A 13,262-nucleotide genomic window follows, 5' to 3' on the forward strand; every position below is an offset into this window, starting at 1 on the left:
CAACCGATCACTTTCACGTTAATGATACATGAAGTATACGAATTCGCTGGTGTCCACTTAGCTTCCCACCACACAGCTCTTCATGAAACCGTGACCACCAGTTGCCACCAGCCTGAACTCTTATGTGAGATGACTAATTTTACAGAGCAGTGAAAGCTTGTAATATTGGAAAGTAATGGTGAACTGTCTGCTGATTCAGTGATGTTGTTACACATATTTTCATTTTGTATTTAGAGTTTGTAATAATCGTGGATAGAATTTGTGCCAAATTCGCAGCGTTTTATTATTTACACCAGCTACCCCAAACTAATTTTATATTTTCATTTTCCTGTTTTACGTCTTTGTTACATTTCGTGTTTTGAAAGTACTTTTACCTGCATGTTACCTGCCACTTTTAGTTTCAGGCGTTTTTCTGGTTCTGTCTCTGGAGCTGTTATGAATTTCATTTATTTCTCCTGGTAGTCTTATCAGTTTATATTTTTTATTTGTACTGGCCATTCACTGTGTGAGCCCCTTTTGTCCTTCCGTCTTGCCTGTATACTTTTGGGGGTATTTTATGGGTTTTTTTTTAAAATAGAAAACCTTTATTTTACACAGATAAATTGATTGCCTGTGCTCCGTATAGGCTTACGCCCTCATAGTCCAGGTTCAGCTACCGGAATTACGCAAAGGATATGCTGTATCCAAAACTACCTACAAAGTCGCCATAAAATTTTTCTGTTTAGTGGGTTTTTATGTTTGCATGGTTGCATTTCTTGCAATCGATTAAAAAATACGAACAGAAGCTCAGTCCTATGCAATCAGCGACCAATATACACTGTAATCATAATGCACGATGGAAAGAATGTAAATAATTCAATGAATCCTGGGAAAATGCTGGAATGAAAGAAAACCGTTTCCAACGATGCGTCAAAAGATGCATTTCCGGAAAATTGCCATTAAAAACGCACGCCAGCGTTGACTCGACACGTGCACTTGGTAATTCGCATTGATCTCCATTTCAAGACAGTTCAGTGAGTGACACTTTGACATGGCTGCATTCCACTGAATGTGAAAACAAATGTGTCCCAGACCCAGAATTCTGGTGCAATTTAAAACACGACTCAGAAACTTTGATTTGAAATTAAAATCAAAAATACAGTATTCACAGAGCTGAAACTTAATCAGCTGAAACTTGTTCTTTGGCACCCTTCTTTGAATTATTTTTAATTTTGTTGCCTCGAAGGAACAGTAATGCGCGAATGACAAATGATAGGAATGGACATTTTAAATGAATTACCACTTGTAATCAGAAAATGCAAAATTGTACCCCTTAAACTGATGCATACGCACAACAATATCACGGCGTACATTGTACATGAATTAGTAAATTAAAAAAAAAATTAAGAATCAATTAATGCTTGGCAATGACACAAGCTGCAATTTTATTGTTGCTCAGCCTTTTTGCCCATAACTCTAAAACTCCATCACTGGAGTAAAGCAGAACTTAAATCTGAGTTTCCACATTTTTAACTAACCACTTTTTGCAAAACAATGCCGGTATGTACCATTGTACTGTTATAAGGGGTTTCTTTCGAACGCTACGACCTCTTATGCTCAGCTGAAAAAAAGTTGTGCCCCCGAAAACGTTCCTGATGGCTGCTCTTTTTTGTATTTATATTTAACTCGCAGGCAGTCTTACAATATAGGCACGAATTACAATTTTTATATTCATATATATATAAATGTCACTAGTACAGTAACACATGGAAGCTTCTCTTATCCATGAAAGAAGAATCTTTTATAGGAGGTTTCAATATTTAAACAACAACATTCAAAGTTAACATTTTTGTATCAAAAATATACCTGGCAATATACAGTGCAAGAATATGATTTGCTAAAAATCCATATTATTTCATTTGTACAATTCAAAAGTTAAAAAAAATACGTTTCATCGGAAAAAGTGAACGAGAATAATATAACATAAATATAAAAGTCTGCTTGTCCAAACAAAATAAAAAAAGAGAGTAAAACAGTGCTTGGGAACGGTATCTAGTGCAAAACCAACAGAACATCCCCCTCTTAAATACTTGAATTTCCAAAAGTTGACGATTCTTTGAAATCATGAACTCAAATCACATGGCCTGTGCTAACATTTGCGTCTAGATGTCTGAGAAGGTGTTCTTAATGATAAATATCTCAGATGTGCCAACAACGTAACATTCTCCATCAGTGTTTATTTACACTGGCTCATAGTTCTGATGATTTTGAAAGCTCTTTGAAATTATCTACAACTATTTGTACCTGAATATTAAACATATATGAGACAGCAGTCTTCCAAGTTATCTTAGTTCGACATAATTTGCTACGATAAGATAAGTATCCTCTAGACAAATGAACCTCAGGTGCCAAGATATACAGTTTGATAAACTTATTTTGCATCGGATGAGTTTGTTTTTGTTTTACAAGTCCGTTGACTCGTTCGCGTCGTCATCGATATCTTGGCCGCTATGCAGCGACCGACCATCGGGTGGATCTCGCTGATGGGATGTCACGTTCTTGTCTCGTTTGCCGTCAAGACCTCCTAAGATAATATTAATGTCATTCATGCTGAAGCTGGTCGCTGTGCTAAGCCTTCTGCCATGTCCCGATTTATTGTTGCTCCCTCTTTTGGCGTGATGGGCGTGATAACTATCGTCCATGTAACGGCCACTCCAATATTCAGGCCGGAATAAACCTTTTGAAAGTGTTGACACGGAACCGAAAAAGGGGGTCGGTGTGTATACATCTACTATGTCATCTTCAGTTGTGATGTCACTGATGTCGTCATCAAACTCACCCTCCATGTTGGATACTTCACTGTTTGATGATGGGAAGACGCTGCTCATATCATCTGTGACAGATTCCGATACACTGGTTGCCGAAGTTGAGGTGCCTGAGATTGAAACCGTGTCGGTTCGGTCGATGCCTTGTTTCCTTCTAGCTTCGTTCCGCTTAACGAACCGCCGGTTGGTACCCCTGACATCAGACGTAGACATCCCGTTTGGGACCAATGACCCCATCTTCTCTGACACGTCGTAAGGACGTTGCTTATGCTCCTTTTCAGCAGTTTTTTTACGAAGTGTTCCGTAAGTCCGGCCAAGAGACTGTTGTCGTCTTTGTACTACAGGATTCTTCCTTGTCAATTTATGGCTGTTTTCATCGTCCACTTCTGAGCTACAAATGGTGATTTCTGACAGCATAAAAGTTCCAAAATATGACAGCTTCAACAAATAATTATGGCGCCAGAAGTTTCTTTAAGTCATCATTAAAAATGTTAAAAAACGTTAAAACTTTTTTCTTCAAATGTATAGTAAAAACAGTATAAAATCAGTAGGCCCTAGATAATACAACTTACTGTTATTTCCTTGCACAGCAGGAAACCGTACTTTCTTAGCCACCACATTGTCAAGCTCTCTCATGAGTCGATTCCAGTCTCTTTCACTGCTCCTTAAACCAAGAGCTAGTGACATCTCCAGATCATGGTGCACAGGAATGCTCAATATAGATGGGTCCAAGTCACCTGTGTAAAGAAAAGAGGACATTGTGTGCCATAATAATATACGTACGACCCAGGTGCCATGCAAGAACCCTGGCTGTTACAGCAAAGACAGGTTCATAAGATACACACTGCAACACCTTTGATAGTGCTCACCAAAATTGACGGCGTTACCACGGAGATAGACTTCCTCCTGAATACGGATTAGTTCCAGGGCTTCCAGGGTCATCCGGATACCAAGACGAGCTCCTTCTAAAGCGTCGCTTAATGTCAGATGACTAGAAGAGAAACGAACCTTCTTGGGAAGAGGGTACTGGCGAATGATGTCAACCAAGAACATTGTTTTCCGTTTGAACACTGGAATGCCAGAGGTAACGTAAGGTACAACCTTTATTATTTGATGGCAGCAATAAATGTTACCAGTTTCTAACTGTAGAGCGTTTTGAAAGTTAAAATTTTGTCCAGAAAAGTGTAGGCCTGTGCTTCCTCTCTTCACACACAAAAATGAAATAAATGCTGAGGTACTTTTGCCAGATGGATTTGTTATCCTGTTTTATCGGCATATCTTTGAGGAGTTCGGAGATTTTTGAAGCTGTGTTCAATTTTAGCAAATAGCTTGCGCTTATGCCTCGAGCCAAGTTTTAAAAGTGATAATTGATTACATAGTTCAACTCACGTGACCGTTTCCTGTCTGGGAGAACTTCAAATGGGATGTTGAAGTCTAGAGGAATGCTAAGGGAGCGCCCTCTCGAATCTATTGCAATAACTCTTTGCTGTTTCAGCCACTGATGAATTCGAATCACCTGCAAAACAAGTCGAAAATTTTTAATGTGTTTCTGTAAATCCAATTCATGTACCTAAGTGTACTATGCTATCCAGTGTGCCTATATTTCACACTTGGCATGTTTATCAAAATCCGTTCTCAGGTAAAATGGGTTCATAAAACATTAAATTTCTTCGGTGTTTTGCTAAATTGTTAGGGTTTGGGGGAGGGTTTTCTTTTGCTAACACTAATGTAGATCTACACCAAGAACGCAGGGAGATCTATATATGTACACAAATGCGATTCGAGCAAAATACATCAGATACAACTGTCGCTCCTCTATAGAAGAACTGACTTATGAACATTCATAAACAGGGAAGTCACAAAAGCCAGCAACGACGTTTACATGTATTTCTTTCCTCATGGCGCGTGTTCTGCAGCACCCTGCAAAGAAAGCACCATATAGAGCAGCCATATTGGCAAAGGGTGCCGCTGGTATCCGAACCGCTTCAATGATCAGCAGATATTTTAACATGGCTGACCCCGTGTATTCACAAGATCGCTGCCACTTTGCGGTTCTTAAATCCCTTTGTAAAATATGAATTTGTTTATGAATAAAGGCTGATTCTTTCTTTCAATATGGGTTACGGAAATATGCTCTAAGAATGCCGGAGACTACTTTTTTTCACGTGACGCTTGCATGATAGATTTTAGGTAAATATTCCCTAATACAAAAAATACCGATTTGAATCATTTTTGATGAAACAAAGAGGCTAAAAACTGAATCTCCTGTAACCAGAATTACTGGGGTTTTTTTGTCTTGGAATAAGAGGCCAGTTTTCTCTGCCAACTTGAACACAAGAATAAAATTTATTCATCGGCGAATCACGGCAACTGAAAATAATTTGACTCCAGTGATTTTATACGAAAGTACACTTGCATCATACTTTTGTTAATTCTTTTCTCACAATTTTATGTTGGACAATTTTTGTCACTTGAAATTATACATTATAGGATCACTTTTGAAAATTCAAATGGCCAATTCTTTTCAATGAAGAGTTTCTGTAAACTTGTTCTAAAAGCCTACTAGCATTCAATCATTCAACACACTATATTTCCCTTTTACTCGGCATAAGTATCCAATTATATATTCCTTAGTGTCACTGAAATATGTAAATCGAGCTGTGGAGGCCTGTATGTTAAAATTATGTGTGTTATGATTTTTTGGAAATATAGGCCTAACTTGGAAATGTAAGATTCCTTTCTCTATCTTCCTCCAACTTTAACTAATAGAAGACAGCCTCTACACGGCCTCTCCTACAAGTAGCCCCTACAAGCAGCCTCTGGTGAAGAAGCCTCTGGCGATACCCTGGCGAAACTAATGTCTTCATCTCGCTCCCAGCGAACCCAATGTTCGACGCAGCGCGTGTTCTTCTCGGGACGTGTGGTTCGTCCACCGAAAGCCTTGCAATACGACAGCTCAATGTCGAAGGCCTCACCACCTCCAAGCTCGATGTCCTAGAACAGCTTGTTAGTAACAAGAAGGCAACTGCCGGTGTAATCCAAGAGACACAAAAGGTGAGTGCCGCCACCTTAAAGCTCCCCGGATACACAATACCCAGTCATACCAAGAACAGACACCATGGCCTGGCTACTTTTATCAAAGATGGTGTGCCTTGGACACCAGCCGGCCAATGCGTTCCCGACGCCGAGGTTGAGTGATTGCCATCCAAGTCCAAGAGACAACTGTCGTGAATGTCCACAAGTCACCTCCAAGCAGACTACAAACAGACGCGTTGCCAGACATTCCAGCTCCAGCCGTGTACGCCAGCGACTTTAACTGCTTGCACACCGACTGGGGCTTTAAACTATCAACCATGACGGCGTGTCCCTGGCAGAATGGGCATCCTCAACCGACACTGTGCTCCTGCTCGATCCAAAGGAGCCCCATTCCTTCACCTCTGAACGCTGGAACACCGAGACCAACCCGAACCTGGCCTTTGCCAAAGCCACCGGGCAAGATCCACTTCCGGTACGGCGCGTCTTGGACAGGTTCCCTTGCTCCCAACACCGCCCGTCACTGATTACATCGTTGGTCCAGTCAACAGAAGGAAAACCATTCCGAAGGTGGAACTTCCGCCGAGCCAACTGGCCGGAATTCGCGAAAAAGTACAAACACCGCAGCCGACTTCTTGTCAGTGCTTAGCGCTTCCAACACCGATGAAACATACGAGGCTATGTTTTAAGATGCTGACGAACGCTGCCACGAAACACGTTCCACGGGAGTTCGAAAGAACCATGTCCCCTGCTGGGACGAAGAATGTGAAGACCTCTTATATATGTGCCCACAACGAAGCTAAAACCAACGCCGAGAAAGCTAAAACTGCCACAGACCTCACGACTAGGCTGAATCCGTGGTCTCCACCTTGAGCTCCTATAGGCGATCCCGGACCGACATATAAGGTGGGTTTCATCATGGAAATGTTGACCAATCGCAGCTTCCCCCTCCACACTAGCAACGGCCAACACAGCAGGATTAGACGACTGAAGAATGGTGTCCTTCAAGGCACGGTATTAGCCCCAATTTTGTTCAACATCTACATCCACGACCTCCCAGGCACGCAGTCTCAGAAGTATGGATATGCAAACAATCTTGCTATCCTGATGTCTGACAAGAGCTGGGGGCGATCGAAACCGGGCTCACAGCTGACATGTTCACCCTATCAACCTACCTGAAGAACGTGCGCCTGATAAAGCTCTCCGTGACTAAGACCATGTCCTCTGCATTCCACCTCAACAACAAAGAAACAAACCACGAGCTCAATATCATGGTCGATAACAACAGTCTCCAGTTCCAGGCAGCTCCGACAAACCTCGGGGTTAAGCTCGATTGCACCGTGACATTCCGCCAACACCTGGAAAACATGTCAGCCAAGATATCGGCCCGAGTCGCCCTCAACCAAGACGCTACGTATCTCCACTAAGGCATTGGTCTTCTCCGCCACTGAGTACTGATCTCTGGTCTAGTGGAGATATATACTAAGAAGCTGGACACGACACTAAATAACGCCTTACGCAGTCTCCGGCTGCCTGCGTGCAACCCCGGTCAACTATCTACCGATTCTTGCAGGCATCGCTCCACCAATCATTCGACACGAAACAGCCGTCCTGGCTCTGTCTCGCAAGGCCATCAACGACGAGGACCATGCTCTCCACAAGACTGTCACAGACTCCCCGAAACGCGCATGCATGAAGTTTCGATGTCCTCTCGTGGAGCACGCCCATCAGCTCTTGCGCTTTTCTTTGAGAATATCTCGAAAAGACTACGGCTTAAACGCCGTTGGTCAGAAGAGTGGCAGGCAGCAGACCGCTCCAGGCTGCACAGGTTCGTGGAGGCGCCAGACGAACTACCAGGCGAAGACCTGTCGCGTAGGCAATGGACAATACTCAGCTGTCTCAGAACTGGCGTCGGCCGCTTTGCCGCCACCATGAAAGGATGGGGGCTGAGGGACTCCCTGCGTGAAAAGATGGGGCTGAGGGACTCCGCTGCATGAAAGGATGGGGCTGAGGGACTCCGCTGCATGAAAAGATGGGGCTGAGGGACTCCCTGCATGAAAGGATGGGGCTGAGGGACTCCCTGCATGAAAGGATGGGGCTGAGGGACTCCCTGCATGAAAGGATGGGGGCTGAGGGACTCCGCTGCATGAAAGGATGGGCTGAGGGACTCGCTGCATGAAAGGATGGGGCTGAGGGACTCCGCTGCATGAAAGGATGGGCTGAGGGACTCGCTGCATGAAAGGATGGGCTGAGGGACTCCCTGCATGAAAGGATGGGGGCTGAGGGACTCCGCTGCATGAAAGGATGGGGCTGAGGGACTCCGCTGCATGAAAGGATGGGGGCTGAGGGACTCCCTGCGTGAAAAGATGGGGGCTGAGGGACTCCGCTGCATGAAAGGATGGGGCTGAGGGACTCCCTGCATGAAAGGATGGGGCTGAGGGACTCCCTGCATGAAAGGATGGGGGCTGAGGGACTCCCTGCGTGAAAAGATGGGGGCTGAGGGACTCCGCTGCATGAAAGGATGGGGCTGAGGGACTCCCTGCATGAAAGGATGGGGCTGAGGGACTCCGCTGCATGAAAGGATGGGGGCTGAGGGACTCCCTGCGTGAAAAGATGGGGGCTGAGGGACTCCCTGCATGAAAGGATGGGGGCTGAGGGACTCCGCTCCATGAAAGGATGGGGCTGAGGGACTCCGCTGCATGAAAGGATGGGGGCTGAGGGACTCCCTGCATGAAAGGATGGGGCTGAGGGACTCCCTGCATGAAAGGATGGGGCTGAGGGACTCCCTGCATGAAAGGATGGGGCTGAGGGACTCCCTGCATGAAAGGATGGGGCTGAGGGACTCCCTGCATGAAAGGATGGGGGCTGAGGGACTCCCTGCGTGAAAAGATGGGGGCTGAGGGACTCCCTGCATGAAAGGATGGGGCTGAGGGACTCCGCTGCATGAAAGGATGGGGGCTGAGGGACTCCCTGCGTGAAAGGATGCATGCGACTTAGGACATCCTGAATCACAAAGACTGCTTCATAGGTTTATCTGTTCTACTTTGAGGACCTTTGATCTACATAAGAGTGAACACTCTTAATTCAGTTCATCACACATTTGTAACATTACGTATATTTCCCACCGTCTAAGGAACTGTCTATACAGCTAAGCAAAACGGAGACCAGGGGTTTAATGTGAACGTTGGTCTCATGTTAGACATGAAGTTAATCACTCGGGTTGGAAAAATCAATCCTCAAATTTAACCTAAACCGTCCCGATCCTGTTGTGTATTTTTATTTATTAAAGAGTTATGCTCACAACAATCGCACTAATCACTTTCAAGGAATCTGATCCACTATACACTTTAAAAGTTTTAGTCAGAATTAGCCAAATGTTGGTCATTTGTAGTATTAATATTGGTCATTTTTCCAGAAGATTTACCCCACAGTTGAACTCTTTGTGACCAGAAGTTGGGAAGTTGATATTATATTATATTCCCAGTGTAGAACGCACTAAACAAAACATATTTTCAGATATGAAAGCCACCACAGACTCCAAAGCTTTCTGCTCACCTGTCCTTGACCAAGCGAGTCTACATCCTCCAACCCACAATGACCCTGAGTGACCCGGACTAAGAGTGGGGCAGGATACTTCGACATCAAATCCCTGGTGCTGTAGGACTCAGCTGACCAATTGATGTCACTTACCGCTCGGGAAAACATAACTTCTGAAAAAGAAATATCAGCCAGTGTTTCTGAATGTCACGGAATATCCCCACTTGATTTTGTCGTTTTCAAAATGTGTACATTTCATGATGAAGGTGCTTACGTTAGCAAGAAATGTATTTGGTCTATGTATTCAACTTACAAGCAATTTTGCAGGTTCTGAGAGTTAGGTTTTTTCTTTCTTTGTGGATTATGATGCACAGTGATCTCGCATGTACATGTAATGTTCAGGCCTATCAGTGTCTAGTGCACTGTTTCTGTTTGAATTCTGCATGACTTAACATACACTTAGTATGAGGAGGCTATGCTAAGGCGGCCGGCTTTACAATATTCGAACTTTAGTTTTATTTCTGAATGGCCTTTTTAACAGATATCTCAAGAAATATTATCTTGGATTAAAAGAGATATTTGCAAGTTTAGTGACGATGTTGAGGCAAACTCAGTCGTACGGATTTTTTTTCACAATGTGACATGGCTAAAAAGAAACATGTAAGACAAAAACAAATTTGATTGGCCGTGTTGTATGACATCGTTTGGGAATATATATTTCCATTCTTGAAAAGCTAAGCATGATTAGAAACGTGTCTTTAAATATTGTGCTCCTAAATTTGAAAATCATGCATTCGTATTAAATATTATTGAACTGGCTGAGCGGAAAAATATACTAAGCACACAAAACAATTAGGAAATAAAACAAAGGGGAAATGAGTTCTCTTAGTATACTATAACATGCCCTTAAAACACCCCATAACCAATTTTAAAAACCTTTTTAACGTCAATACATGCACTTACTAATAAAATCTTTTTAAAAGTGTTTGTCTTCAATAATGTTTGGAACAAAAGTCCCAAGTCCATAGGTCAATAATAGATCTGTGGATAATAACATTCCGTTTGACTTGTACACAACGCATTATAAGTCTTTCTTAATAACTACAGAGATTCTATCAATGTTTCAAAATATATATGCTGAGACTACCAAAATATGAATACTTACCTAGGTATTTCAGCTCGTCTTTGGAGTTTCAGATCACTGAGTTGTTACAGCCGTTCAACATACACTGAATTACCGTTCTAACTTCGATGTTCCATTCCAGCCAAATAGACTGATCATTTGGTTATCTAGAAGTTCAGTTGGCCTCTCTTCTTCCCGACAAAAATGTGTTCTTAGTCAAACTGTGTCTATGTTTGCTCTTAGAACTGTTCGCGCTGGCACCCGACAGCAAAATTCTGCATTAAACACGTACACGGCACCATTGCCAAAGTCGCCCGATAAGTTTTTTTTCATGTCTGTGGGGTGTATTTACCGTATTTCCAGCCGCACTCTCTCGTTCATGGTTCATTGATCATACACAAATAGCATCACTGAACTAACAGGAAAGCATAAATCACAATGGTGCTCGAGGTTATGTATTCAGTGCACGTTACAGCCTGGTTCTTGTTGACACACTGAGCTACGTCAAAAGTTTTATTTGAAGGGCTCCAGTAGACACTTAGCTTTGTTCAAAACTAAGCACAGTATGTGACCACGCCTTTGAAGCCGCGCTTAACACTGGTAGCTGGAGGAGTCCATTCCTATTTCGGGGTTTATTCTGCGTTATTTTGCATAAGCGCAGAATATCTCGGTGATTTAGTGCAAATAGACTGCTTTGAATTTTACAATTCTGATTCCGAGTCCAATTTAAAAATAATACTGCTATATGTTTTAAGATATTGTCTTTCTTTATTGTCAATTACCAGAAACGGAACAAAAATACTATACAGCTCCTGGTCTTGCAATAAAACATTCCACTCCAGAAGGCTCTAAATATAACATTACTAGACATATTTTTAAAATGTAGTTTCGCTCCAAAGATTTTGACTATTCTGGTTGGGCAGTTGTATGACAAATCTGGGCAAGCTGACATTTCCCGATGGCCTTTTAATACTATTGTTAATATTCGAAGTACTAGCGTATATAACTCGCAGGTTTGTTTTGTTTGTTTGTTCGTTTTAAAAACTATATGAAGTCTTTCCACAATTTCTTCGGTTTTTTTTATTGGTTGCCACTTCTATACAATTTCTGATGACGCCCTTGTTTAAAAAAGTCGTGCCCTGAATATACCTTAAAAATGCGAGGCCATCCCTCATACTTCGTCATACGTTAAACAATAGATAGTGGATATTTTGCCATCGCCGGCAAAAGTTCCCAAACAATATTCTGTTGGTAGCCTTGTTCTGCTTGGTCCATATTTATGACGTCACCGTTGCCGGCAATACCCATCGATAACTATTTAACCGGTCTGGGGCCAATTTCATAGAGCTGCTTAAGCACAAAATTTGCTTAAGTGAAAAAACCTTGCTTGACAAATCAGGTTACTGGTAACCTTTGTTTTTAAGCAAGGTTTCTTGCTCTTGAACAAATTTTGGCAAGCAGTTCAGTAATAATGCTGATTCTATAGTGGAGGTCTCCCTCAGAATATACATTCACCGACACTGGTGCCGACTCACAATGTATTCTCACGTTAGGAACTTATAAAGTCCTCTAATATAGTGCACCACGATGCCAATATTTTGTGTTGAAAATAATTTCCTGACATGGCGCAACTAAATTCAAAAACCTCTCAATGACATTTAACTATTACTCAACTTCAAGTATGAAGAAAAATATTCCGTTATTCCTGGGCTCAATGTCTTGCGCGTCTGAAGCTGTGACGTCTTTCCTTTACATATTATTCCAAGGGCCTTTGCCCTTCCCAGCGCAATGTAAAACACAAAGAGTTGAAATTAGATTTCTTCGACTTGAGTTTTATTTTGTTCTCATTCTAATGTCGTTTCACGTTTTGCCACTCGATTTCTGTTTGCCTTCTTCTTACAGGAAATAGGGCAGGCCCGGAGGGTCCGAGGAATTCGAATGACCCTCCCCCCGCTCGATTCAGAGTTCGCTCATTGGTGGTGTTTGTGTGTGTGTGTGTGTTTTTTTTTTTTTTTTGATACTTTTCTATGTAATAATGTTCATAGCAGTCGATGTTATGTTTCAAAGCTCATTATGATGAACCTTTGAATAAAAATATGCCATGTTCACAGTGCCAAAAGTTCCACTTTTTAGTTTGAAGACCCCCCCCCCCGTCTCTGCTCAGGCAACAGGCCTGAAGGGGCCGGGGGTGCTTGGTTTGCGTACATTGTGCTCAGATTTGTTCTTTGCACATTAGTTTCGGCGTCAGTCTACTTTGGCTTACCAGCCTGGCCTGTAAGCTCCTTTGAACAATGTTCAAACCGGCTTAGCATAGGCCTACAACGGTCGTCTATAGTCTTGTCTCTGTTTTAGGCTTCTGTGATTTGTTGTTGAGCAGACTTTTGTTGGCAATGCACTTTGCCTTTCGTTCTACACATGGCAGGAATAGATATCACATTAAACTTCCTTATGTTCATCCGATCACGCCCGTACTATCCTCACGGCGATCCTATCCACCAGGACGAGGCGTTTAAAAGCAGTTTCTTTCGAAAAGAACCGGAGTTTTTGTGGGCTGAGAAATTGTGGGATTATGTAAGTATGGCCAAGGATCAACTACCTAGATTCAAGGGCCCCCATTCGGGGGCAAAGCAGACAAAAATGTCACTGAAAAATTGTAAGAAGAACCTGAGAAATTTGAGGTGTGTCACATGAAAAATGGCTGCTGAGAAGACTTGGAAACGTTCACTTTTTGGTGGGGTGGGTTTGTTTTGGGCAGATTATTAAAA

General features: G+C 42.7%; 1 protein-coding gene across 2 annotated transcripts; it reads right to left on the minus strand.

The window, feature by feature from the left end:
* Nucleotides 1-1,393: 1,393 nt before the first annotated feature.
* On the minus strand, nucleotides 1,394-10,848 carry LOC110987413 (uncharacterized). Of its 2 annotated transcripts, none has more exons than XM_087132851.1 (6): nucleotides 10,540-10,848; nucleotides 9,393-9,544; nucleotides 4,194-4,320; nucleotides 3,674-3,874; nucleotides 3,377-3,541; nucleotides 1,394-3,211 (listed from the first exon to the last, which is right to left on the minus strand). In XM_087132851.1, exons 2-6 carry the CDS (start codon nucleotides 9,540-9,542, stop codon nucleotides 2,442-2,444), a joined length of 1,413 nt encoding a protein of 470 aa, XP_086988977.1. In that variant the 5' UTR covers nucleotides 9,543-9,544; nucleotides 10,540-10,848; the 3' UTR covers nucleotides 1,394-2,441. The 2 variants fall into 2 exon arrangements, with proteins under 2 accessions (XP_086988977.1, XP_022105823.2); XM_022250131.2 differs by having other exon boundaries at nucleotides 9,393-9,547; nucleotides 10,540-10,846.
* Between the last annotated feature and the right edge of the window lie 2,414 nt (nucleotides 10,849-13,262).

This window comes from Acanthaster planci, linkage group LG02 (genome assembly GCF_054643075.1).
Source record: "Acanthaster planci isolate LZ-2023a linkage group LG02, COTS_SCS, whole genome shotgun sequence".
NCBI lineage: Eukaryota > Metazoa > Echinodermata > Asteroidea > Valvatida > Acanthasteridae > Acanthaster > Acanthaster planci.